The 27,407-nt window shown below is 34.4% G+C and overlaps 3 protein-coding genes across 6 annotated transcripts; all 3 read right to left on the bottom strand.

The window, feature by feature from the left end:
• Window positions 1-7,707: 7,707 nt before the first annotated feature.
• On the bottom strand, window positions 7,708-8,721 carry LOC145003364 (light-harvesting complex-like protein OHP2, chloroplastic). The gene is made up of 2 exons (XM_078962489.1): window positions 8,193-8,721; window positions 7,708-7,953 (listed from the first exon to the last, which is right to left on the bottom strand). Exons 1-2 carry the CDS (start codon window positions 8,603-8,605, stop codon window positions 7,839-7,841), a joined length of 528 nt encoding a protein of 175 aa, XP_078818615.1. The 5' UTR covers window positions 8,606-8,721; the 3' UTR covers window positions 7,708-7,838.
• A 1,801-nt stretch (window positions 8,722-10,522) lies between these two features.
• Window positions 10,523-13,048, bottom strand: LOC145001751 (uncharacterized). Of its 4 annotated transcripts, XM_078961102.1 has the most exons (4): window positions 12,849-13,048; window positions 12,722-12,757; window positions 11,079-11,684; window positions 10,523-10,972 (listed from the first exon to the last, which is right to left on the bottom strand). In XM_078961102.1, the coding sequence occupies exons 3-4, from the start codon at window positions 11,624-11,626 to the stop codon at window positions 10,903-10,905; spliced, it is 618 nt and encodes a 205-aa protein (XP_078817228.1). In that variant the 5' UTR covers window positions 11,627-11,684; window positions 12,722-12,757; window positions 12,849-13,048; the 3' UTR covers window positions 10,523-10,902. The 4 variants fall into 4 exon arrangements, with proteins under 4 accessions (XP_078817228.1, XP_078817226.1, XP_078817225.1 ...); XM_078961100.1 differs by lacking the exon at window positions 12,722-12,757 and having other exon boundaries at window positions 12,796-13,048; XM_078961099.1 differs by lacking the exon at window positions 12,722-12,757 and having other exon boundaries at window positions 12,823-13,047.
• Window positions 13,049-18,485: 5,437 nt separating this feature from the next.
• Window positions 18,486-20,116, bottom strand: LOC145002073 (uncharacterized). Its single transcript, XM_078961374.1, has 3 exons — window positions 19,777-20,116; window positions 19,085-19,165; window positions 18,486-19,005 (listed from the first exon to the last, which is right to left on the bottom strand). Exons 1-3 carry the CDS (start codon window positions 19,933-19,935, stop codon window positions 18,682-18,684), a joined length of 564 nt encoding a protein of 187 aa, XP_078817500.1. The 5' UTR covers window positions 19,936-20,116; the 3' UTR covers window positions 18,486-18,681.
• Window positions 20,117-27,407: the final 7,291 nt, after the last annotated feature.

The raw sequence follows: 27,407 nt of genomic DNA, 5'->3' as shown, positions 1-27,407 counted from the left end.
ACCGAAACCGAGACCTGGAGCTAAGACCTGAGAACCGAGACCGAACCTCGCTGCCCCAGCCGAAACCGAGACCTGTAGCCGAAACCTGAGAACCGAGACCTGGAACCGAACCCGAGAGCCGAACCCACCAAGAGCAGAGACCGAGTCTCGGTCTTCCTTCCCCTTCTCTCGGTTCATTCTTCCACTTTCGGTCCTCTCTTCCACTTTCGGTCCTCTTTCCGCCTCTTGGTCCTCCCTTCGCCTCTCGATCCTCTCTCTTCTCCTCTCGGTCTTCTTCTCTCCTCTCGGTCCCTCTCTTCTAATTTCGGTTCCGACTACCAGAAGGCCGAACCTCCGGCCAAACTTCGGAATTTTTACATTTTTGGCCCATTTTCAATATTTTTCACATTTTGAGCCCGTTTTTCGTGATTTTAACGCGGGATTTTCTCCAAAAATTATATTTTAATATAAAAGACACTAAATATTCATAATTTAAACATATTTTCATGGAAATCTTTATTTAAAGAATAAAATTTAGTGGGTAAAGTACAAAGAGGTTGAGTGTTGACTTTGCTTTATCTTATGACACAAGCAACCACCCCCACACCCACTCTATGACCAGTCACACCTCCCCACCTTACCTAGGTCACTTCAATGTTCTTCCCACTCAATTATCAGCCTCTCCCACGTTCTTAGAGTTGGAATAACCCATCCCCTCTCCTCACTTCTTTCATTTTATATCATTTCACCAAAGATACAACACAACTTTTCTTTCAAACTTTATCTCACTATTCCAAGACTCCAAGGCTGGTCTTCAAGATTTACCCTCCCCTTGGTTAGTATAATTCATGCTCCTTGTGATTATTGTACTTCATTCTACTCAAATCATTGATTGCTTACACAAACTCCATCACTTTAATGTTAGTTTCTCGAAAACCTTCAAGACATCCTCTTAGTGTTCTTGAGTGGAATACTACATATCTCCATCATCCATCTTCTGAAATCACTCAAGGTGAGTTCATACCCCTACATTTTCATATTTTCTTATGTTTTAAGGGGGAGAATACAAGTCAAATCATCAAGAACACAACTAAATATTTCTAACAGCTTACATCAGAAAAGTTGGACTCCATTCACGGACTGTTTTGGTCAACTAAAACATTTTGTTTTCAAAACTGTACAAGGTGCAAGTATTTCAAGTTCTTAGCTTTAAAATGACTACTTACACATATCCATAGGATTTTTCTACAATTTATGGTGATTTTTTCAAAACTGCCTATCATTTCAAGAACCAAACCGGACCAAGCTGTGTTTATGGATGTTTTCACTTAAGTTGGAGGTCACTAAAAATCCTGGAAAAATTTATGAATAAACTAGACTCATTAACCAAACTCCCAGAATTTACGAATTTTGATTTGAACCTTTTATTAAGTTTTTATAAATTTTCTAATAACAGTGATCGAAGCTGTTACAAACAGAAAAATACTAACATATTATTATTGAGCAAGGTGTATACCCTTATGTGAGGGTATGTTATTACAAAAGAGTAATATTTTATCTTGGTATATGAACATGCATCAGTAAAGAAATGGATATTTATATAGCTATACATATGAAATATAAAGGACAACACGATTATTATAATCAAAGTACATCCATTTTACTCAAACAATTGAACTAACTACGTTGAATATAGATTACGTACGTTACCATTACTACTCTCATTTTTTATAAACTATAATAGGTATGGTTTATGATACACTACATAACACACTCATGCAAGAATTGTACATTTATACTATAAGGGATTTTCATTTCGTTACATGTAAATTCGTTAAGGACTTTGTGAGTCATTCGCTTCACACTTACCATTAAGTCCTGTATTGTAACCAGAGTCTCCTGGAGGGAGAGCGTGATTGCTGTATATAGATCTATATTGGGTTTGACAAAACCACACCTTAACTGCATGTAACAGTTAGACCGGCAGGTCTGGGGTGACAAATGTCATAAACAGTTCTGACGCTTAAAGAACGTCGTTTCAGGCCAACTGGGTCATAGTATGGTTATAATAAACTCACAGAAAGTATTAACAAACATAAGAATTTACGGGAATTTCATTTAATTCAAACGCGTTTATGTCAATTTAAACATATATCATTTTCTATTGGCAAGAGAGGTTACTCATATATTTTTGTCATCGGTTATAAGACTACATTACACAGATTTTAAGGAAAATATCGGATTTTTCTGAAACAAACGTGACATTTACAAGAGAAAGACTTTTATTAAGTTCGAAAACAAAAACTTATGAACTCACCAACCTTTGTGTTGACACTTTTTCAAACAACTTGTATTCTCAAGTAATCACTAAACAGGTACCAAAGTGCATTTTGAGGATGGGACGTTAAGGCGTCAACATATCATGTTTTTGTTAACATATTGTAATTGATGTGGTAACATGTAACTCATACACTGATGTAACTTTTTCAATTATATATATGTTGGTTGTGTTTGCTTAAATTACTATTGCAATTGTGGTTATGATACTATACATGAAGTCCTCCACCCCCGGACGTTTCCGCCATCCTTGGTTTGGGAGTGTGACATTATCACACAGTTAACTTATACATATAACTCAAGGATAAATTAGGAATGTAAGTGTAATTTGGTTATATCATTCTGTGATTTAGGATCGTGGACTGTAATTCGGTTATGTGTAGGATTTGGGGCTTTAAAGAAGTAAGATTTAGGCCATATTGGAAGATGATATTGTTGGCAATGGGACCAAGGCCTGGAAATTTTGTATTTGGACCCGAGGTTGGGCTGGGGGAAATTATGTGTAGGGCCGCTTGCGAAAGGCTAAGGTTATAAGTTCGGCACATGTTGAGCCTAAGTAATAAGATAGAGTTGTAGAGCTCTTCAAGATCTTTCATTGATATTAAGAACGTTAGAATCAGAGTTGAAACAAAGAAGTTATGATCATTTGAAGTTGAAGACGAATTAGGGGAAAACTGATTGTCACGACGTGAGCCATAGGTGGTTACGACGTGACAAACCAAAGAAGGATCGCGTATTAGGACCCTTCTCGCGATGTGAGCCAGGGATGCTCACGATGTGAGAGCTGATGTAGCCCACGCCCACAAACTTTTATGTTTTCCCACGTATTTAATCCCCCTTAACTAGGTTTTAGGGTTCATTTCTCAACCTCCACCTCCTTCCAATTCAGAAACCCTAAACTTAATAACCCTTGGTGGTTTTGGATCCATTTTAGTGTTTTAGTGGCTACAAGAAGAAGAAGAAGAAGAAGAAGTTCTATAGTGTTGGTTCAGCAAGGAGGCTTCATCATCATCATCTTGTGTACATTCTGGACTTTTGTAAGTGTCCAAGATTCAACCTTTGGGAGTTTAAGTTACTAGATCTAGGTTCTTGTCCCTTTTCTTTCATGATTGTGGAAGTTTGCAAGGAAGAGATCCATAAAGTTGGCAACCTTATGGCCTCTAAGGGTCCTTTTCAGGGTGCATCTTGGTTCTTCAAGATCGATTTGTGTTCAGGGTATCATTAGGTGAGGGTGAGAGAGGAGGACGTAGAGAAGACCGTGTTTCAGACTCATTATGGGCATTACAAGTTCGTGGTGATGCCATTTGGGCACCAATGCGCCTGTAGTGTTTATGAAGTTGATGAATCGGGTATACAAGCTGATGCTCGATCGATCAGTTATTGTGTTCATTGATGATATCTTTGTGTATTCCAAGACTAGAGAGTAGCACGAGGAGCGCCTTCAAGAGCTTTTGGGGGTGTTAAGGCGGGAACGGTTGTATGCCAAGTTCTCGAAGTGTGAGTTTTGGTTACGAGAGGTCAAGTTCCTAGGACATATCGTTAACCAGGATGGGATTTTGGTCGATCCGACCAAGATCGAGGTCATGATGCAGTAGGAGGTTCCGAAATCTCCCTCAGAGATCAGGAGTTTCTTGGGTTTGGCGGGATATTATCGAAGATTTATTCAGGACTTCTCCAAGATCGCAGTACCCCTCACTCGTTCGACGAGGAAGGGAGTGGATTTTCGATGGGGCCCTGAGCAGCAAATTTCTTTTGAGACATTGGGAAAAAGGTTATGTGAGTCCCCAATGTTGACCCTTCCAGGATGTGTCGAGGATTTAGTGGTATTTTGTGATGCATCCATCACTGGTTTAGGGGCGGTTCTTATGTAGAGGGGACGATTGATTGCTTATGCTTCACGGAAACTGAAGCTGCATGAGGCGAGATATCCTACTCGTGAGTTGGAGTTGAGGGCAGTGGTGTTTGCCCTCAATATTTAGAGACATTATCTATATGGGGTCATATGTACCGTTTACACGGATCACAAGAGTTTGCGATGTCTTATGGACCAGCCAAACCTGAACATGAGGCAACGCAGGTGGCTGGACGTGGTCAAGGATTATGACTGTGTGATCATTTACCATTCGAGTAAAGCGAATGTGGCAGTGGATTCCTTGAGCCGCAAGTCGGTTGGATCTTCAGGTGGGGATATGTGTATGAGGGTATCCATTGATTCCCCACTTTTGGATTTGATCAGAGAGGCACATGAAGAGGGAGTTAGCAAGGAGAACTGGAAGCAGGGGACGATCAGGGGCGAAATTGACATGTTTGTCACCGATAGTCGGGGGTTGTTTACCCGGTGTGGTCGGGTTTGGGTTCCAGTTTCTGGTGGGATCGGGAAGATAGTATTGAAGGGGGCTCATAAGTCTCACTTTTCTATACACCTAGGAGCCATCAAGATGTATCGGGATTTGAGATTAAGTTATTGGTGGTCATGTATGAAGAGGGAGATAGCCTAGTACGTTGAGAGGTGATTGATAATTTGATATGTAGGATGGTCAATGGCGAGCATCAGAGGCCACATGACAAGCTGCAGCCTTTGGAGGTTCTCATATAAAAGTGAGAATACATCACCATGGATTTTATCACCAAGTTGTCGAAGACTGCCAAGGGTTTTAATGCTATATGGGTCATCGTGGATCGATTGACCAAGAGTGACCACTTTTTGGCCATCCGGGAGAGCTCTTCGACCGAAAAGTTGGCCAATGTGTATGTTCTGGAGATTTTTGCTCGTCATGGGGTTCCAATCTCTATTGTATCAGATCGAGATGTTCGGTTCACTTCCCGATTCTGTTAGAAGTTCCATGAGGAACTGGACACGAGGTTACGTGGAGGAAGTTCAAACCCTAAATTTTAAGGTTTGGTGCATATATATAAACACCATTATAGCCTCATTTATCATTCTCTCATCAGCCCCCATCTGAGATTTTGACCCTCTAGCAAACCCTAAGTGAGAAAGAGTGTTTTGAGCTCATTTGTGTGCCTTTTTAGTGTTATTGAAGAATGAGATGTTGGTGCAAGAACCTTGAAGCTTGGAAGCAACTTAGATCTAGGATTGCACACTTTCTAGCAACCTCCAGGAGGTAAAAAGTTCACAACTTTATCACTCTATTTTGTAGATCTTTCCATTTCTTCCTTTAGAGCACTTTTTGGTCCCAAATATGGTGATTTTTGAGGATGGCATGTTCTTGATCAATAAGTCATCCTTTTAGACCTTATGGGGGGTCTTAAGTCATAAAAATGTAGTCTTGATGGTTAGTTTCACTCCATGCATGCTATAGAAAGTCTTAATGCATTAAGATGATGAGATTTTGTGTTTTAAGCACTTAATGGCCATGCAAAGTCATAAAGTTGGAAACTTTATGACTCATGATGGTATTTTAGCCTTAGATCTGCAATCGGACGTTTTAAGTCGAAGAAATACATGCTTAATAGGCTAAGAGGAGGGTTGTTGCATATGTTGGGCATACCGTAGGGTACGCTGTGCATACACATAGCTGACCCTGATGCCTTGAACATGCTTGTACTCCCTGCATACCTCCATAGTACGCCCCGCGTAAGAAGCCTGAGTCAACTCGACTATGTTGACTCAGTTAACTTGTTGACTTTAACCAGTCTTGACCAAGGGTATTTGTGGGGAAATTTTATTACTTTAGAATGGAAATGTTTTGACAATTAGGAATTGGGTTGAGCTGGTATTCAGGAGCAGAGTATTGATCAGATTTTCGTCAGACTATGGGGTGAGTTTTCCTCACTATACTTACGGGTCGAAGGCACCAAGGCTGGCCCATTGGATTGATATCCTAGTTACTGTATGTTGTATGTTGTTGTGATCCGTTAGATCTGTATGATTATCTGTATTTATTGAGTTTGTGTTCATGTTTATTTGTTGCATATGTCGACATGTTGGTTTGGGTTGAGGCGGTCCTACTTTGTGTTATAGGCCAAGACACCAGGGATGACCTGATAGGCTGTAGGCCCTATGAGGCGGTCCGGTCAGGCCGATTGCTCATGGAGCGGTCCAGATAGGTTGTATACCCTACGAGGCGGTCCAATCAGGCTGGTTGCTCTTGTTTGCATGTTGTTTATTGTTATGTTTATGTGATGGTACTTTGGGGGAACTCACGAAGCGTTGGCTTACAATTTTAGTTTTGTTTCATGTACTTCAAAGTACCGTGACAAGGCGAATGCATGACCATACATATCCTGATTTTTATGTTGTTGATCTTGGGAGACTCTGTTTTTGAATAATGTTTTGAAAACGATGGTTATGTAAACACTTGTTTAAGTAAATAGGTTGTTTTGAAAAGTTTAAATATGTTGTGATTTTTGAGACGTTACACTTACCCTTCTATAATGAGATCTGTTAGTAGCTATTTTATCATGATGGGAGGCAGTCCTATCTCATGGAAGTCGAAAAAGCAAGCAACTATTTCATTGTCATCATAAGAAGATGAATATAGATCTATGCACAAAATATGTTCTAAACTTGCATGGTTGAGTAGGCTGCTTGCAAAATTCAGTGTCTCAGAAATCACTCATATATCATTGAAGTGTGACAATATGGATGCTATACATATTGCTAAAAATCTTGTTTTTCATGAACGCACTAAACATATCGACATTAATTGTCATTTTGTTCGTGAAACTTCAAGATGGCCTCATTTCATTATCTCATATTCCAACTGATGCACGGCCTGCTAATATCCTTAAAAAAATCATTAACCAAAAATGATCATCTTCATGCTACATCCAAGCTTGGTCTCTTCACGTGTATTGGAATAAGAAGTCAACATCATAGTTGACTTTGTTACTTAGTAGTAGTTGTAACTGATTATGTTAGAATAAGAGGCTATGTCTTCATGTTAGTTAGAGTTAGATGTGGTGGTAAGATTTCTCTCATGTGTACATATATTCGTTGAATTATTGAAGTAAGATGAGGAACTCTTTCCACAACTATTTCTCTTTCATTCTCAGAAGAATTGAAGCACTAGTTTGTCGATCCATCATCAATATAATCATTACTAATTACCTTCATACTAAGTAAATTGATTACTAGGTTAATACAATTAAGGTTTAATGTTTGTTATCATCAAAACGAACGAGACTAGACCGGCATTAAGCACAATTTGCTTGCACGAAATGCACCACAAAAAACATGAATTGGGTTCCGACATAACTTGTGTAAGTGTAATTTCTAAGAGCCATAGGGATCACAATTCACATACCTCATGCCAATTTTCAAATGTTTCTTCATTTCTTGTGGTTCTTTAAATGTTATTCGTTCATCATCCTAGTCTTCTTCTTTAGAGTTGCCTAAAGGGTGGACATTATAGTATGCCAACAACAAGGTTACAAAACCAACTATATTTCTTTTTTCTTTTTTTCTTTTTTTTAACATAAGGAGTTACATGAATAGAATACGTAAAATAAAAGTAATTTCCAAATGAAAGTTGTAATATGCAGAGGAATAGAGAAAAGACTCATTCCAAATCTACAATGCCGAAATTGGAGAGCAGGATTTTCACTTGATCAACAAAATCTGATCCTGTTGCATACTCCGTTAACATCCCAACTGCAAATCCGAACATCGCCCATCTGCTCAAAATAAGCAAAAAGAGTCAAATTCATCATATTTTCAAATCCGAATTTGACACATTCATGAATTGATTTTCAAGATTTGTAAAACCCAGAAGAGCATAATCATGGTTATGAAATCGAATATATCTTTGATTGCATTAATTTTGAAAGAATCTATGTCAGGCATGGATTATAATATAACCAATTTGACCACAAAAGTCAAAATTAGAAACAAAGATGGATAATTTAGTATTAACCTGCCATTGGAGATTTCATTTTTGCCGATAAACCCAAAGAAAGGGCCTTGATTAGCTTCTTCAAGTTTCTTCTGCTTAAAATACTCCTGAAGCTCCTTCGCCTTCTGTCTCTGAAACTCCATCGTCACCACATTCTGGCCCACCGCCGTAGTCTCCGGCGGTGAAGATACAGACGGCGGTGGGTTCGGCTGAGTCGGCGTAGGAGGAGTAGGTCTTACGGGTGGGGTAGCAATTGAGGGTCTTCTTAAAGGGCCATCAGCTTGAGAACATCTTATGGTAATTAGAGATCGTTTGCTTGCTGAAAATGGGAATCCGGGAGCAATTGATGAAGAAGGAGACGAAGAAGAAGCGGGTGATGATGGATTTAACGAAGAATTTGTGATTCTGATGCATTGGATTGAAGCAACTGACATTTTTCCAAGAATTTTTGGCAAAATTTTGTGGGATTAAGAAAGATGGATGGAATAGTGAGTTGATTTGGGTGTGATCAGAATCATGAGAAGTGTATGTGGATCAGGGGTGGCCAAGTCTTGGAGAAATATATCAGAAGAGTTTTAGCCATCTACGATTTTTCTTTGTAGAAAAAAAAAAAAAGGTAAGGTAAATTTCGGAAATTAATAATGTTTTATATATTCTATTCCTAATAAATGATATAAAATTTATTGTTATATAAGTCATACTAGTATAAACTATAATATTAAATAGCACAAAATGTGTTTGGATCCTAAAGTTACGTATTATCATATAAAAACTTGAAGTAAATTACGTAAATCAACTCTTTGGTTTTGTCCAAATCCGAAAAATTTAGATCGGATGGTCCTAAAACTTTATTTTCATGCATATTTCTTCCAAATGATTATTGAATTTCTTTTTCCCACTAAGCCATCGTAAAATGATATTTACCATTATTTTAACATTTATTATTAATTTATGTTATCAACTTAATTGACACAACTAGCTAGTAGATGTAACTTTTATTTGTGTATAAATGTTCGGTAAAAGCAGTGCAGAGCAGACCCTCAGGAGGTGTGGGGTGTGCGACCATACAAAATCATGTAGTGAAGGGGAATTGATTTTTTTCGTAGACAGAAATTTTCATTTGAAGTCAGTCACTTGTTCGTTTGGGATCAGGAGACTTCTGTCACAATTTTGTTGCTAATTACCATCACTTATTATTTGTAAATGAAGAGGTTGTTCTTTTTTTTTTTATCCTAGTCACTAACTCATCTTTACCTTTTGCATATGGTCTTCAAAATTAACGGATTTGTACAGGTAGTTCAAAGCTTTTAAAGGCGAAATTATATAAAGCTAAAAGCTACTACTTGAATATGAGCTTTTTTTTTTAATTAAAAATTAAAAACTTATGCTCTCAAACAATGTTTTTTTAGTTTTTTCTTAAAAGCTAAAAGCTATCAAAAACTTTGTCAAACATGCCCTTTATTATTAGCTTTGTAAGACTCACTCACCACTACCCTAAAACTAAAATGTTAAAAAAAAAAAAAAACTGATTTAGCAAATTGGTCATGATTTTGTAGATTTCTAGGTTATGACCATTAGAGCTTTGAACACGTTAATCAAGTAGTAACTGGTAGAGGGAGCACCATAACTAGTAATAAAATTAGTCCTCATCCTGGCAACATTACCCATCAAGCTGGGGATCCCCACCCACCCTCTTAGGGTTGATACCCATATGTACCGGTATTATAGGTAATTAAATGTAAGTACATTGTTATTATGTATAAGACATATGTATTAAATTCCAAACCCTAAAAGATGGATTTCTAACTACCCCAAAAGTGTATCATTTGAGAGTAGTAAAACAAGCACTTAGCACTTGAAGAACTAGCAAGGAGCCCTCTTAGGGTTATGAGACTAAAAGTAGTGAAACCGCTTCATTGTTAGAAACTTGGAATCAAACCCGACTATGTTATTCACCAAAACCCGAAATGCCCACATGAAACTGTGTAGAAAGATAACATAACCTAAAATAATTTTAACTTGAATTAATATATTTCCTTAAGTTTAGATAATGTGACTAAAATATATTGGTATTCCACATAAAATAAGAATAATTAAAAGTATGTTGCTTTTGTTGGCATTTACTCCTACATGATATTTTATACTATCATCATTTTTTTTTTTTCATTTTTAGACCATACTTTAATCCATGTATCATTTTAAATTTTCAACTACATATAGTGTTGGATATACTCAAACATTTTCTACATGCTCCTTTTGCCACCACCCAAAAAAAACATTGCATATTACTTTAGCGTAACAACACATGTTTTTAAAACCATATATTGGTAATCTAGTAAAACACTAGCAAATAAAAAACCTCAAAATTCTAAAATTAACACCAAATCACAAAATTAAATAAAACCACGTTAATTACGACAAAACAAACAAAAACAAAAACAAAACTGGAATATAAACAGACGTTCGCAGAGAACTCACTCGTTAGCACCATATCATAATGCAGACATGATACAACACCCATATCGTATGCACTGTAAATGACAACAATGACTCAACCTGTCACATTCAATCAGACACACAAAGTCATTGTGTCATTTACAACAGTTGTATCATGTCAGCATGTTGACATGATGTGACCATTGCTTTTCATTACTTACTCCTTCAAAAGTGCCAATCAATCTCTCTTTTGGTGTGAAAAAAAGAGCACACCACACAAACCTAAAATCTCAAACTACATTATCCTGCACGCACATGTTTTCCCGCTACTATTTTCAAATTCATCATCCGAATCACTGTGTTCACTACAATAACACATGGAAATGAGTTAGATAAACGAAAATTTAAGCCTCCACATCTTCTAAGTGATAAATGATAAATGAAAATTTAAACTTCTCAAATTAATGATACCTTGGCTCAAATTCCCGAATAGCACAAAGTTCTCCACCCGTAACATCTGTCCAATGCACACTCCTTCTTTCATTTTCCACGGGCCCCACCTCATCATCATTACTAACAGAAACACTCACACCCACACCCACACCTCGTCTTTTCAAGCTACTTTTAAGAGAATTTACGTTTATGCCATTACTATTCCCCTCCTCGCTTTCCACACAATCTAAGTTACCAAAGTTTTCTTCAATTTTTTCCAAATCCGAAGCGGTTTTCACTACTTCTCGGGCAGGTCGGGCAGCGGTGGTATCGGGGCGACCAAAACAGGCTAAGGAAGCGCACCCGCAGCCACAACGGTTGTTCTTATTGGCAGCCAGTTGGTTAGGGTTTGGGTTTGGGTTTGGGTTTGGGTCGGGTTCTTGGTCCACCAAATGGTATTGGGTCCACGGTGTAACTTTCATGGGTTTTTCCTCTTTTTTATGACCTAAAAATAGAAGGTTGAGCCCGTTGCTATACCCTGAAGCCGAGGAAGAAAAAAACCTTCCCCCTTCTACTGCTAATAACATCAGTTCTTCTCATTTGAGCACACCATAAATTTGTGTCTTTATTTCAAACCTTTTACACCTTAATAAGACATAACAAAAAGTGTACTATTTAAGATTCATGTCAACGGGACAAAACTTGTATTTTTTTTTTTTTTTTGTCTCATTCAAAAAGGTTCGACAGGGACAGGACAAGACTGAACAGAAATAGAAAAAGACTGAACATAACATAGCAGAACAGATTGTACTGTATTTGGCTTTGGACTGTGCAAAAGACACGAATGCCCTTAAATAAAAGACAGGTAGAGTAAAGTTTATTTGTTACTTCTTTAAATAATCAAAATTTAGGAAAATACTCCACGTTATGACACTATCAAAAGTGATTATTGCAATTTGAAGTGTAAAAGAAATAAAGAATCTATGCACTATCTTATGTACCATGTTTTTTACAGCTGATTATCTGATTTTGATTATTAAATATCACATAATTACCTTCAAAGTACAGCGCATTAAGAAATAGGAATTTCTAAAGAGGAAAATCAAATAAATGAAGAGGATAAGAGAAGATAATTGTAGTTCTTCACCATTGAATTTAGGATGAAATTATAAGGGTCCATGAAGAAGACTATTTTATTGAAAAAATCAGTTCGATACCAAAAAGTGTACACCATTTCACTTGAAATCAAGCTCTATGGCCAACGAAATTGACGTAATTATTAACAGAAGAATTGAATTACTGTTTCCATTTGCAAAAAAGAGAAAGAAAAAGAAGAAATTAACTGTAATTCCCTAGGCAATTAGACCTAAAAAATATTGAATCTTCTGAAATCAACTAGATTGAGCTGTTTGAAATGCTTTAATGGTCGCCTACAATAAACATCAACAATGGCGAAAGAAAGCATTAGTTAATCAATCTCGAAACCTGAAAATATTCTAACGACAAAATCAATGGCGAACGAAGATTGCAAACCATACGAAAGAAAAAACTCTAGTGGAACATCGAAATTAAATCCTAAAAAGGTCGAGAATATTTTCGATCTAATCACAAAATCAGATTCGTCACTACTAATCAATAAAATCCCAAATGAAAAAAAGGGAAGAGAAAGAAATACCGCATACCCAAGATCCTAATTTGTTTAGTGTGAAAAAATAAACCTAAAAAACGCGAATGCTTCAATTAACGAAAAGCATACATGTAATGGAGGAAAAATAGGACTCACGGATCTGAGAAACGATTTCAGCTTACATGTCTGTGCCACCGCCGGAGTTGATAGTTGGTAGCCTCCGATCACCGGAAAAGCGTTTGACAGAAAGAAAGACTGCGGTGTGTGAGGAGAGCTGAGATTAGAAGAAACATTCGAAGGGGTGAATAGTGAATATACGTTTTTGTGTTGTGGGTGTCGAAGTTTTAATTAATTATTGAGATCAAGATTTGACAATGGTGTAACCTTTCCTTCTCCTTCCAATTATAACTTGTAAAGATACTTGCTTTGCTTACATTCTTGTTTTCGATATAAAGTCAATGTCTTTAAAGTTTAAACCACAACAAAAGTTCCTATATCACGATTTAATTTCATTTATATGAAATGAAAACATCCAAGATGAATTAAAATGCTTATAATTTTCTAAATCATTTTATTTAAAATAATAGTATTATTTTTTGTCCTTATAGTGAATATATTAACAATTATCTAACCATTTTTAACCTTAGTAAGATATTTATCTCATCTTGATTCCTTTTTTTTAGTAAATAACTACCTTTGAAAACGTAACACCCTTTAAAAATGTATGAAGGTCGTTCATTTTTACAATCATACATTGCTTAAACAAATAGTTCTATATTGTACATTGACACATGCAAATTATCCCAAATTATAGGGACGATTATGTAATTTTACTCTTATTTATGGACTTCCTACATTTGTATCTAGATGATTTTGGCATGGCACAAAATGATCATAAGTACAACCTCCAATGCATGAGATACTACTAGTAAAGTACTCTAACAATGTAAAGGGTAAAGACCATGTTGGGGGAATAATTTGCATGGTCATAAAAGTAGAATAAAAATTATTTTGGTGCTTTTTATAAATCATCTTTAGAAAATGGAAATGGCTAAGAAAGGGGACCTTTGACATGGGTTTTTTTAAATGATAAAAGGGAGGTGGCTTCATGGAGGTTATAATGGCATTGTCAACCAAAAAGCCCAAAAAGGAAGGTGGCTTGTTGCAAAGCACACAAATGGCTTTTACTTCAAATTTAATATCTTCAAATTTGCAAAGAAGCATCAAAACAATCATTACATTGGATAGCAATCTTAGACATTTATATTTAAATCCAAGTAAAAACACTATCTTTTTAAAAAAGGTTAAAAACGAAAACTAAATTAAAGATCAGGAGTTCTTTTTAAACAATAAAACTTATGTTAAGAACTTTAAAAAAATAAAAAGTAATAAATAAATAAAATAAATAGACATCTAGTTGACGCGTCCCATCAAAAACATAAAAATAAAAAAATTTATTCATTTTAACTCAATCTTTTTTTTGGTATGACGTGAGTTTGCCTATTTTTAAACTTAACCTTAACTAGTTCGATTAGTCTATGTTAAGACTTTGGGAAAATTTTAGCATTCAACTAGGGGTGTTTGGTCTATAAAACACTTTTAAAATAAACAAAGATATATAGCAAAACTAGCTGGAAATTGGAATATATAATTTTTTTATTCATGTACAAAAATAGTTATAAGTTTTAGAAATGTGTAAAATAATTAAAAAGACTTTTAGATAAGATATTTCTGTTTTAAAAAAAATTAAAATCATGTCCTAAAAAAAATAGAATCTCAAATCTTATTCTATCAAATTTATGAGAATCCTTACAACCAAACACACAAATCTAATCATCATACTTGCAACCTAAAGCAAATATACTTGGCATGACACATCCTTGTATTCGAAACATCATACATTATAACCTAAAACAAAACATATAATTTTGGCTTGTTTTTATAATTAAGATCTATCTTACCTTTAATATTATCTTTATACTAAACTCATTATTTATACTAAACTTATTATTATAATGGTATAATGGAAAAGATAGTGTGACCACTAAATTCTCTCCAACCTACTATATTATCCGACTTATATAGTATAAAAGATAGTTTTGATATACAATGTAACAATATATTTAGTGTTGTACACTATATATAGTTTTATGTTTAGTGGTGAGGTTGGAGTATTTTAGTTTAAAGGTGAATTTAGTGTATGATTAGAGATAGCCTAAACAATTATAAGGGTTGGCTCTATTATTTTACGGGCCCTGTGTTAAGAAGAAAAATGGGACTCTAAATACAATTTTTTAATATATAAGAAAAACAAATTTAAGACGGTGAATTATCGTTACGAAAAACTTAAAAGTAAATAAATTAATTAAAAAGGAACGTATGGAATTTTATCAAAAGTTCAAAGGCTAACTATGTAACTTCTGAAAACTGACTTGTTAAACATATTGGAATGAGATGTTGATTATAAATATATAACATAAAGAAATTGTCAAATGTGTAACTTGAATTTAAAACATCAAAATGTTGTGAAAAATGATCAAACCTACATTGTTTTTGAATAAAAAGACACGTCTTTGTCAATTGGGCTACCCAAACTATATGAAATATTTTGAATAAAATCATATATATTTAGTTATTAAATATATAATTTAATTAAAACGCGGACCCTATTTTTTTCGGGGTCCTGTGTGGCTGCCCCTCTTCCCCCCCCCCCCCCCCCCCCCTCTCTCTCTTAAAACCGGGTCTGACCATTATATTACTCCAATACACAATACCTATATCGATCTCACCATCCTAGAAACATTTAACCTCAATCAGAAACTATTTTTAAACGATTGAAACTAGGCTTATATCATGTAGAAACAAAATACTACAGATGTTCTTATTTTGTTATTTTAAGTAGTGTTTATTTTTTGTCTGCAGATTTGCATTGCCTCTTCTGTCTGCGCCGCGCAGACCACGCGCAGACATTAGCCTTTGCAGACTGTTTGTTTTTTGAAGACTGCAGACCTAAAAATGTCTGCGTGCCCTCTTCTTGGCGCAGATGTGGACCAGAGTCTTCTAACATCTTCAGACATCTTTTAGCCTAAAAAAACATATATATCTTTATTTATTTTAAGGTTTTTTTAATTTATAAAATTTTCTAACTTTATTAACGATAAACAATTTGAAAAAAATTACAAAACTTAAAAAAAACGTTCGATGATACAAACATGATATTTTTGACAAATTTATAAATAAAGATTTATTACAATAATAGTCGTTGAAGTTGTTTATATAAATATGAAAAAAAAAATCATAATATATTCTTATATTTTTTTTGCCAAATTTTATAAAACATTATTTAATACACTATCGCCAATTCCTCGAGAAAATATTTATGGTACGTTTTAATGGATTTAATTGAAAAAAATTGAAATTTATTTTCATCTATTTATGTATCAAATTCTTTGATCACTAATTATAATGTTTAGGTATAACTTTACGACCAAAGTTGTTCGTTTTTATCAAATATATACGTTAATTCATACCATTTTTTTATATTTTTTATACAATAATACATAAAAGTTTGATCTAGATTCGTTAAATATCTATAACAAAGTCATAAAAATATTAAAAAATCACTTTGACGTTTAAAAAAATCAGTTTATTTAGATTTAAGTTTATTTTAGTAGCCCGCAGATGTTCAAAAAACAAACAATCTTCTTTTTTCAGACTGCAGACGTTTGGTCCACCTCTTCTACTGCAGAGGTCTACAGATGTGGTCCGCAGACTGCAGACATTTTGCCTCAGAAAAAACAAACAGCACCTTAGTGTGAGAGGGTAATCAACTATGTCCACACCTATATCAACAAACATACCTTTTTCCAACATCCACCCCACACCTATCTCATATTCACACCTATACTTACACTTCTATCGACCAAACATTTAACTTTAACAAAACTAATTAGAAAATTCAAGAGTAAACTTTATTTTTAAACTAATAAGTTTTAAAAACCTCATGAATGGTTTGAGTGGTTTCAAAACTTTTAACAAATAGTTCATCATCCACATAAACAGACTTATATTGTTTTAATATAAATTTGATTTTCTTTATTTAATTCTATTTTTAAAAATAAATAAATAAAGCCTATCTCTCAATTTCATGAAGTCGATTTTGATTTATTTGTTTTAAAGACAATTTTGATAGATTATTGATTGTGGTGGCAGCAAGGTGCAAGCAGTGTGTGTATGTATGTGTGTTATACAAATATGAAGGATTCAAAGATAGAAGAAGATGCTTCCACACACAGAGAGAGAGAGAGAGGTGGGTTATTTTTTTTAAAGAAAAACAAAAATATATAAAAAATGATATATAAGCTTTTTTTATGTAGGTTTGGCAATTCTCGATACGATCCGCAACACAACTTGTGACACGACACGAAATAAACGGGTATGAGTTGAGTTTTTCAACCCGTCTATTAAACAGGTCATATATGGGTTTCTCAAAAAATAACGGGTTGACCCGCCAACCCGTTTAGAATTTTAAATAAAAAAAATTATATATTTTTTAAATTTATGAAGTATTATACACTAAACATTTTATACTTTATGCTAGGATATGATACATAATATCATTGATTATTTAACCCGGGGGTAATCATCTGTTGATTTGTATTGGAACGGGTTTGATGTTTGCCCTAAATAATATAACTAGCCCATAAAAATGACAACATGAACAATTGAATCATTATCGAACGATGTCGACGCCTGCAATTGAATTTATTTATATTTGTATTAATGTTTTCATTTGAACAAGTTTCGATGAATGTTTATAAATTTCATTTGCATGTTTAAGACTTACGTTTCTAAAATTCGGATATGTTTGTATCAAGAATTTATTGATATTTAATTATCAATTTTATTTTATGGAATTTGACTCACGAACATACGAAACCAAATCTGACACACGAACCCGCCAACCTATGAACTCATATAAATAAATGGGTTGATGGGTCATTTATGGGTTTATGTTCCAAACCCACCAACCCGTTACCAGTATAATTAAATAAGTTGTGTTTGGGTTGGTATATTTTGACACACCATCCCGAACACAACACGATTTTTAAAAGTTTATAATATTTTATGTGGGGGATGGAATATATGATAAAAGTTTTGAAACCACATACACCATTTAATAAGATGTATTTTTAAACTTAATGACCATATCCCAGATTTCAGAAAACCATATGAACCCTCAAATAATTCAGAAGATTGTTTTTAATTGAATTAAGTAATACAATACAAAAAGTTATTTCCTGAACGCAACCCATTTCTGTTTGTTTTCCTTTTACACGGTGACCATTGGTGTCATTTTTACATTTCTTGCTATTATGCATGAGCTATTTCTGAAATTTTATCTATTCCATGTAAAATATAAGGACACAAAAACCATTTTTATACTTTTACTATTACACACTGTAATTCTTGCATTAAAGAACTGAAGTTTGATGAGACCTTAAGAATGTGTTTCTAATTCAGGAAAATGAAACGAATATGAATTCTTTTTTCTTAACACAATAAAGAACAACTTTATGAGAAAAGAATGAGGCTTCCACGACCTAACTTTTTACAAAATTGCCCTCATTTATGTTTTCCTTTCATTGCTAAAGTATAGTGTCATTTTTTCAAATACTCTTTAAGCCTCATATATAACCATACAAAGCATAAAAGACACATAAACAGTAGCAATCCAAATATTTGAATCTTGCATACATGTAAAACAGTAAAAGTAAAACCACTTTACATATAACACCCAAAAATCCACACAACTCACATTTTCTTTCTCTCTCCCTCTCTCTCTCTCTCTCTCTCTCTCTCTCTCTCTCTCTCTCTAGCCACCAAAAAAAAACACCTAATTTTTTCTTCACCAACCTTCACCACTAGTTTAATTTCTTTAACAACCTTTTTTTTTTCCATTTTCTTTTACGTTTTAATGTGTATACATAAAACCGTAAAAAAAAAAAAAAAGATTCAAAGAGTAGAATCATGACCTGTAGTATTATCTGCATCCATTGAAGAATCAAAATTCTGATGTTCATGAGATGATGATGGTGATGATGATGATGATGATATATGATGATAGCTTTGAAGGCTGCGACGAACAGGGCTTGATAAAGCATTAGAAAATATGTAGTTTTTTGACGGCTGATCACACAGCTCACCTCGGAAACCTTGTACGCCACCTGGCACATTGGATGGCCCTGAATTTATGAACGGATTTGTCACTTGTGTTTGCGGCTGCTGCAATGTTCTTGGAGCTATTGGCGGCTCCTCCACTGAAGATTCTAACTCAGCCTGCACATTATGTATGTATGTTATAGGGGTAAATAAGTAATTTTGTAATCAAAAGTCTCATGTATAATAACATGGTAACCTGGATATAAGCAAGTATGTCTTCAGTGGTCACTCTCAATCCTTCTGCATATTGCTTGGAAATCCATTGATATAGCTTTTCCTGAAAATGGAATTTTAATTCAAGTCAACAAGATTCAACCTTTTTTAAGTGTCATTTACAGTTAATTTCATCGATTACAGGTTACAATCTAAAGCAAACCCACATATAAACAAGTAATCTCACCACAGAGGAAACACAGAGCCATAGATCATAAACAAAAAAGTATTCAAGGTACTCGTTACTCAACCAGTTCATGATTTTGCAGTTTCAGCATTCATAAAAGGAACATGTGTGATGTGTCTACATAAAGAAGAAGAAAACTTGTGTCTATGACAAATTGTGCTAATCACATCAAAGATTTGGTTGAATCCAGCACTATCAGGATTGGAGTTCATGATAATTGGCAAATACAATGAAGGAGATGTGATACTTGCCCTCGAACAGAAAAAGGCGAAATGGAAATAAGAATAACCTAATCAATTTGGTAATACTAATACAGGCCGATTTCGAAGCTACCAAATCATAGAAAAAGATCGGTGTGGTGTGCATAAACACGTCGGTTACGTTGGGTAAAAAAACAGGAAGCAAAAAACTAGGGTTTTTGGAAATGAAGTAAGATCAGGAAAAAAAACATAATCAAATAACAGGAAATAATCTATAATCTGATATACCAATCCATGGCGTTCACCGGATAGAAATGAGAGCTTTTGTTGGCTCATGGCCTGTGAGTAAAGCTGAGAGAGAGAGTTGGCGGCGTTGCAAAACGTCGAATACATAGTCCGATCGACCTCGTCTAGGCTCGTTGCCAACGATTTCCTCTTCTTCGCCATCGTATTATATATCTAATTTTCACAAACAAAAATCGTTCCTTATTATCTCTCCCTCCCCCTAGAAAACCTAGGTCGACGTATCGCGTTGATGCTTTCGGCAAATCGGACGCCGACACCGATTACGACGACTAGCAACCGATGGCGGTGGCGGAGGCAGAGCAAACTGCCATGAGAGGCGAACGAAGGGAGTTTGGGAGGTTCTGCGTTAGGATTTTATAGTTTTATAATTTAATTATGATCGGTGCCCAAAAAAGAAAAGGAAATATATTTTTGAGGTTGTATTCTTTTAGACGTGGCAATACACATTTTGTTGGGAAATAAATAATAATGTTGCCCCTCGTCATGTATCACTAATGGTGATTTTGATCACTCACTCTATACAAGAAAAAGAGTTATAAGAGCTTTTGGTGGAATAGTGATTTCTAGGGTTTTGTACAACATACTAAAAATCAAAATGGGGAATACTCATGAAACAAAGCAAGATGCTTGAGATGAACACGTATGGTTGTATAGGTCACTAAGCATGAAACTATGATGCCCGTAAGGACATGTATGAGTACAATGGATGGTTGTACAAGAGTTTTATGTATTTCCGAAAATTATATACAACTATTAACAAAAATGTAAAAATACGGGCCAGGTGTATTTGATTTTGTATCAATCATGTCAAATGACAAATTAAAGAAAACAATATTTTGGGTTTTATGAAAAAAGCATTGGTATATGGTTAGCTATCGAGATACAACTAATCGCGTATTCCAGACTATGTAGGTGTTTTGTGATCATCCTGAAAATCTCGATATGTAAAATCCCATTTTCCGAAGAAGGCGGGTAAAAATTAAGGAATCAAATAAGGATTTTTGGAGCAGAACCTCAGCCACGACGTGGGGCTTAGATGCCCACGATGTGGCGTGATACTTATGGAACATGTATTTTCGAGGGTCACCACGGCGTGGCGCCTGCTCAGGCCCAAGCTCATGTATTTTTACGGTTTCATCCATATTACTTGTAACATCCCAAAATTTTCAATCAACTAAAACTTTTCAAAACAACCAATTTACTAATAAAAATGTATACAAAAATATTGTTTCAAAAACATTATTTGAAAAGCAGTGCCTCCCAAGACCAATGACATAAAATCGGCATGTGTACGGTCACGCCTTCAGCTTGTCACGATTCTATGAGAAACCATAAACCAAAATTGTAAACACATAGCTTAGTGAATTCCCTCAAAGTACCAACACACAAACAGATAACATATACAAATAACAACATACAATGGGTCCACAACTAAAAGACTGGATTACCTCTAAGCCCACAGTATGAGTCTGGCTTACCTATCAGGCCTACAGCTCATATCTGGCTTTCTCCCGAGCCCACAACATAAGAATGGATTGCCCTCGGGGCCCACACCATATGTATGGCTTACTCCCTCAATAATCAGACTAGAATACTAATGTTTAGCCCTCGGTACAAGTTTGGCATACCACCCGGTCCTCAGGTCGTATATAGAATGCTACTGAGCGCTCCGTATAAGTCTAGCTTGCCCTACTCTGCCCTCAGCTCATATCTGGAATGCTCCATGGTTTGTTGGCTACATAACAAAGCAGTACAACCTCAACCCAATACAATACCATACATATGCTGATAATCATATAGACAAAATCATAGGTAGTCCTACAGATCCACCAGACCATCATATCGACAACTAGCATAATCATGCACATCTAATCCATACTCAACATATCAGAGGATAATAGGATATCAAACTGATGGGCCGACCTTGGTGCCTTCGACCCGTAAATACAATGAGGAAAACTCACATCGCACTGTCGAACCATACAGACGATCCCTGGTTGCTGGTTGATAGATCCCCGAACTGTCAGTATCAAAACAACACCCAATCAACATTTGAGTTCCAATCCATACTTAGGGTAAAAAAGACCATTTACCCCTAACCTAACTTAGTCCAAGACTAAGGCCCAAACTCGCAACCTGAAAGGACCAAAAGCCAGATAATCAACCAAAGCCCAAATATGGCCCAATTTTCCAAATTGGGCCCAAACCCCTTACATGGGTCTTACCCTAAAGCCCAACCAATTTCCTAGTCCAAAACACTTATACCCAGATGGACCATTAAAAATTCAAACACCCAAGCCCAAACTTGAAGCCCAAATGCAAAATCTCATATGACTGAGTACACCCCGTGTACTCAGTTGGTACGCTAAACATACACCCAAGAAACTCAGTACGCCCCGCACACAAGGAGGTAAGCCCCCCATAGTGACCCTGCCAACAACAAACCTAGAATATGACTTAATCCCTTAAGACAAGACGTCTAATGCTCCGATCTAGATCCAAAACATGCCTTAATTCATAAAGTTGTTTAACTTTAAGCTTTTGAATGGCTCAGTGGGTCCCAAATCTAAGTTCTTACTTTCCAACTTCATTGAAAAGTCTAAACCACATGCATAATTTGATATCAACTATCAAGATCACATTTTTATGCATTTGGGACACCTAAAATGTCCAAATCTAGTGTCCAAATTTTGGGGCAAGATCAAACTCATAAATACAAACCAAAGGGACCCAAAACCACCGCAAACAAGATCTAACCAAAGAGATGCCAATATGAGAGCTTTTTACCTTCAATAGATGACAAAGGATGAGAAACTTTTGGATCTACAAGCCCCACTTCGAAAGATGATCCTTTAACAATCTTCAACCTCTTCAAATGCTCAAGAACCAGGGGAGGATCCACGTTGTTGCACGGGGTAGCCCGTGTGACCCTTCAAATTTCGTCTAGAAGTACATATTTTTCGTTTAAAAAAAATATATTACGGTGCTACCTCGGTAAAAAATAAAGGTTACCTTATATTATAATTCTAAAATATTTAAAGTCCAAATTTAATGGTCGGTTCTTTTAAAATACCCTAAAATCTATAAGCCTAATCATTTAATGACAAGAAATAACCAAATCCAAATCTTGTACCCATTTATTTTAAAAAAAAAATAACGTGCAAAACAAGACATAAGTCTTGATCGAACCTCCTGCTGCCTACCTTCGCCCTACTGCCCGCCATTATCGTCATTCTCAATTGTCAATAGCACTGTCAATCGGCAAACAATGAAGCAAGTAAGCATATTTACTTTATAAAGGGAATATGACTTATGAAGGTAATTAACTTTTTCGGTATGTTCACATCTGGGTAACTATCTTTTTTTTGTACATATGTAGGTAACAAACTTTTTGGAAGTGTTCACATACGACCATTATGACTTGCTATAGCAGGTTAAATCCTAGATATGAACTCTTTCAACAAGTTTGTTACCTAGATGTGTATAAAAAAAAATAGTTACCCAAATATGAACAGAATGAAAATTAAAAATTAAATTACATGAATGGTCCCTGTGGTTTGGGGGAATTTGTGGTTTTGGTCCCTAATTTATTTTTTTAACTTAAATGGTCCCTACTATTTATTTTTGTTGCGCGTTTGGTCCCGTCTTACCTAAAAATACTATTGTGCCCTTATTAAATTATTTTTTTAATTAATTTTTTTAAATAATGTATTTATTTTATACATATTTAAAAAAAATTAATAGACCACACATATTTGTATCTCGTCGGATGATCTCTACTGTTTATTTTTAATTAATTTTTTTTTTTTAACTTGGATGATCCTTACTGTTTATTTTTGTTACGCGTTTGGTCTCTGTCTTATCTAAAAATACTATTTTTCCCTTATTAATTTTTTAAATTAATGTTCTTATTTATGTATTTATTTTTTATAAAAAAAATTAATATACCTCACATATATGTATCTTATCACCGTAAACCTGAAATCACATTTGAGAAATTTAATTTGAGTCTTACCATTCACCATCTCATCTCTGATTTTCTCCATCTTCTATTTCTTTTCCATCTTTAGTAACATCAACGTCTTCACCGTCCTTCTTTTTTTTTGGTACTTCAACTCTGGAGAACCAACACCATAACCTACTGTCTCTTCATATTTAGTGGGTTGTGGTGTTGTTTCGATGGAGTTGAAGGACTACAAAAAAGAAGTGATGATGAAGACGTCGATATCACTAAAGATGAAAAATAAATAGAAGTTGAGAATGATGAAAGATGGGATGGTGAAGAGATACAGATATGTGAGGTCTACTATTTTTTCTTAAACATATAAAGCATAAGTACATAAACAAGAAAATTAATTTAAAAAAAATTAATAAGGGCACAATAGTCTTTTTAGGTAAGACAGAGACCAAGTTCGTAACAAAATTAAATAGTAGGGACCATCCGAGTTAAAAAATTAAATTAATTAAAAAATAAATAGTAGGGATCATCCGAGGAGATACAAATATGTGTGGTATATTAATTTTTATAAATATGTAAAAAATAAACATAGATAAGAAAATTAATTAAAAAAAATAAATTAATAAGGGCACAATAGTATTTTTAGGTAAGATGGGGACATAAAGCGCAACAAAAATAAACAATAGGAACCATTTAAATTTAAAAAAATACTTAGAGACCAAAACCACAAATTCCCCCAAACTACAGGGACCATTCATGTAATTTAATTTTTACTTTTCGTTTTGTTCATATTTGGGTAATTATTTTTTTTTACACATCTAGGTAACAAACTTGTTGAAAGCGTTCACATTTAGGATTTAACCTGTTATAGCAGGTCATAATGGTCATATGTGAACACTCCCAAAAAGTTTGTTACCTACATATGTACAAAAAAAAGATAGTTACCCATATGTGAACATACTGAAAAGTTAATTACCTTGATAAGTCATATTCCCCTTTATAAATTGTCCATGTTTCTTGTTGATTAATTAATTCAATTTGGCATTTTGGCTTTACTATATCAATTATTGTATTTTATTGTTTATCTTTAATTATGATAAGATTCGCTCATAGGTCATAGACTCATAGACTCATAGGAATTAAGTCATCAAGACACTGGACAACTAATACATATACATTATGATATCATATATATACATATATATATATATATATATATATATATATATATATATATATATATATAATGTTTTTATATTATGTCTCACAAACCTTTTTTTGGAGGTGAATCAAACTAAAAAGAAAAAAAAAAACTAAAATATACCAAATTTCTTATATTTATGTTCTTTATTATCCATCATATTTATCACAGATTTTGGCATTATATTGATTGTTAAAACTTGAAAAAATGAAAATTAATGAATAGAGATTATGTTTGTTTAATTAGGGATTTAGGGTCAATACTTAATAGTTAGTGATTATTTGTGTTTGAAACTTGAAATCAAGCTTATAGTTTAAATATTTTGATTATAGGGTTCTATTAACATTTTTTTTCGAAAGACAATTAGATGACAATGGTGAAGGAAATTCTAAAAGAAATAAGCATAATGAAACTTCACAAGTTCCACAACCTTATGAACCTGGTCAAAAACCAGAAGTTCGACAAGAACCACAACCTGATGAACCTACTCAAAGACCACGAGCTCTACAAGGACCACAACCTAATGAACCTAGTAAAATACCACAAGTTCCAAATACTTTTGATTTTAATGACCTTCCTTCGGACCCAAGGGATAGGCCAAAAATTACATCTTATCATCCTAATCAAAGAGATGAAATAAGAAGTGCATATTTGACTAAAGGACCTTGTCAACCAAATGGACATACTTTTGAATCAAAGTTAGTTGGTAAGAAGCTAAGACGTTTTGTTGTTGAATGGTTTGTAGAATTTCCATGGTTAAAGTATAGCATTAGAAAGAACAAGGCATATTGTTTGTGTTGCTACTTGTTTGGAGACATGGTAGGGGAACAAGGTGGAAGAGATGCATTTACAATCGAAGGCTTTTACACTTAGAGTACAAAAAAAAAATCATTCCGGAAACATATGGGTAATATTCAAAGTTATCACCAAAAGGCACAAGAAAAGTGTGATTTGCTATTGAAAAAAAAAACCAATTTATTAGTGAAGCCCTTCATACGAAAACGGAAATTGAGAAAAGTAATTATGAAATTCGATTACGTGCTACAATCCGTACTTGCAGATTTTTATTGAAAAATACATTACCATTTCGTGGTCATGATGACTCGGAAATTCTAAAAATAGAGGACTTTTCATTGAAATCTTATCTTTGATTAGAGAATAAAATGAGATGATTTTTAATGTCACTTTAGAAAATGCTCAAAAAATGAAAAGTTGACTTCTCCGACGATTCAAAAAGATATTGTCAATTGCTTTTCAAAAGAGATAATCAAGTCTATTTGTGATGAAATTGGTAAAGATGTGTTTGGTATATTAATTGATGAATCCAATAATGTTTCTAAAAAAGAACAAATGGCTATAGTTTTGAGATATGTTGATAGACTTGGGATTGTAAAAGAAAGGTTTATTGGAGTTGTTCATGTATTAGATACATCTTCTTTGACTCTTAAAGCCGCCATCGATTCTGTATTTACTGACAACAACTTGAGTATGGCTCAGGTGAGAATTCATAAAATATTATTATTATTATTATTATTATTATTATTATTATTATTATTATTATTATTATTATTACTATTATTATTATTATTATTATTATTATTATTATTATTATTATTATATATGTTTTATGTCTTATATTTTTTATTAATTGTTTGAAATAAATAGGTGAGGGGGCAAGTAACATGAGTGGTGCATTCAATAATTTGAAATCATTGATATTAAAAGAAAATAGTTCTGCACATTATATACATTGTTTTGCACACCAACCTCAGTTAGTGGTTGTGGCGGTAGCAAAGAAACATGATGATGTTGAAGAATTCTTTGAACAATTAGCTTTGGTGGTTATTGTGGTTTGTGGTTCTTGTAAGAGAAAAGATATAATACGGGAGATGCAAAAAGAAAGAGTTGAAGCTGAAATTGCTATTGGTGAAACTGAAACTGGAAGAGGATTGAATCAAGAGAATTCTCTTGCTCGAGCTGGAGATACCATATGGGGTTCACATTATTGAACAATTGTAAGCTTCATGAATTTGTTTACTGAAGTTGTTGAGGTACTTAATTATGTCAAAGACGAGGGGTCTAGTTTATCTAACGGTAATCAAGCAAAGAGTATTTTGTCATATTTCAAGACACTTGATTTCGTGTTTCTTTTACACTTGATGTTGGAAATTCTAGGCCTCACAGATACCTTATCAAAGCATCTTCAAAAAAAAAGATCAAGATATTTTGGAAGCGACTTCATTAGTAAAAGGGACAACGAAAGCATTGTTAGTTTTTAGAAAAAGATGGCTTTCCACAAATTTGGAAGAAGGTATGTGTTTTTTTGTGAAATACATAGTATTGGAATTGTGGACATGTCGGAATATTATGTTACCCCACGAAAGAGTAGGACCAATATGACTAATCAACATCATTTTGAAGTTGTGATTTTTAACACAGTTGTTGAAGACTGAT

The sequence above is a fragment of the Lactuca saligna genome, chromosome 6 (genome assembly GCF_052625555.1).
Source record: "Lactuca saligna cultivar CGN05327 chromosome 6, ASM5262555v1, whole genome shotgun sequence".
Lineage (NCBI taxonomy): Eukaryota > Viridiplantae > Streptophyta > Magnoliopsida > Asterales > Asteraceae > Lactuca > Lactuca saligna.
This window is presented reverse-complemented; position numbering and strand designations above follow the sequence as displayed.

What these genes read in the sequence shown, in the direction of transcription:
- LOC145003364 (XM_078962489.1), bottom strand. Translation starts at nt 8,605, where the DNA reads ATGTCAGTTGCTTCAATCCAATGCATCAGAATCACAAATTCTTCGTTA. An exon ending in AATGAAATCTCCAATGGCAG is followed by an intron (nt 7,954 to 8,192) that starts GTTAATACTAAA and finishes TATTTTGAGCAG; the next exon opens with ATGGGCGATGTTCGGATTTG.
- LOC145001751 (XM_078961100.1), bottom strand. Translation starts at nt 11,626, where the DNA reads ATGTTATTAGCAGTAGAAGGGGGAAGGTTTTTTTCTTCCTCGGCTTCA. An exon ending in ATTCGGGAATTTGAGCCAAG is followed by an intron (nt 10,973 to 11,078) that starts GTATCATTAATT and finishes GTGTTATTGTAG; the next exon opens with TGAACACAGTGATTCGGATG.
- LOC145002073 (XM_078961374.1), bottom strand. Translation starts at nt 19,935, where the DNA reads ATGGCGAAGAAGAGGAAATCGTTGGCAACGAGCCTAGACGAGGTCGAT. An exon ending in CCGGTGAACGCCATGGATTG is followed by an intron (nt 19,166 to 19,776) that starts GTATATCAGATT and finishes TTCCATTTTCAG; the next exon opens with GAAAAGCTATATCAATGGAT. An exon ending in ACATACTTGCTTATATCCAG is followed by an intron (nt 19,006 to 19,084) that starts GTTACCATGTTA and finishes CATAATGTGCAG; the next exon opens with GCTGAGTTAGAATCTTCAGT.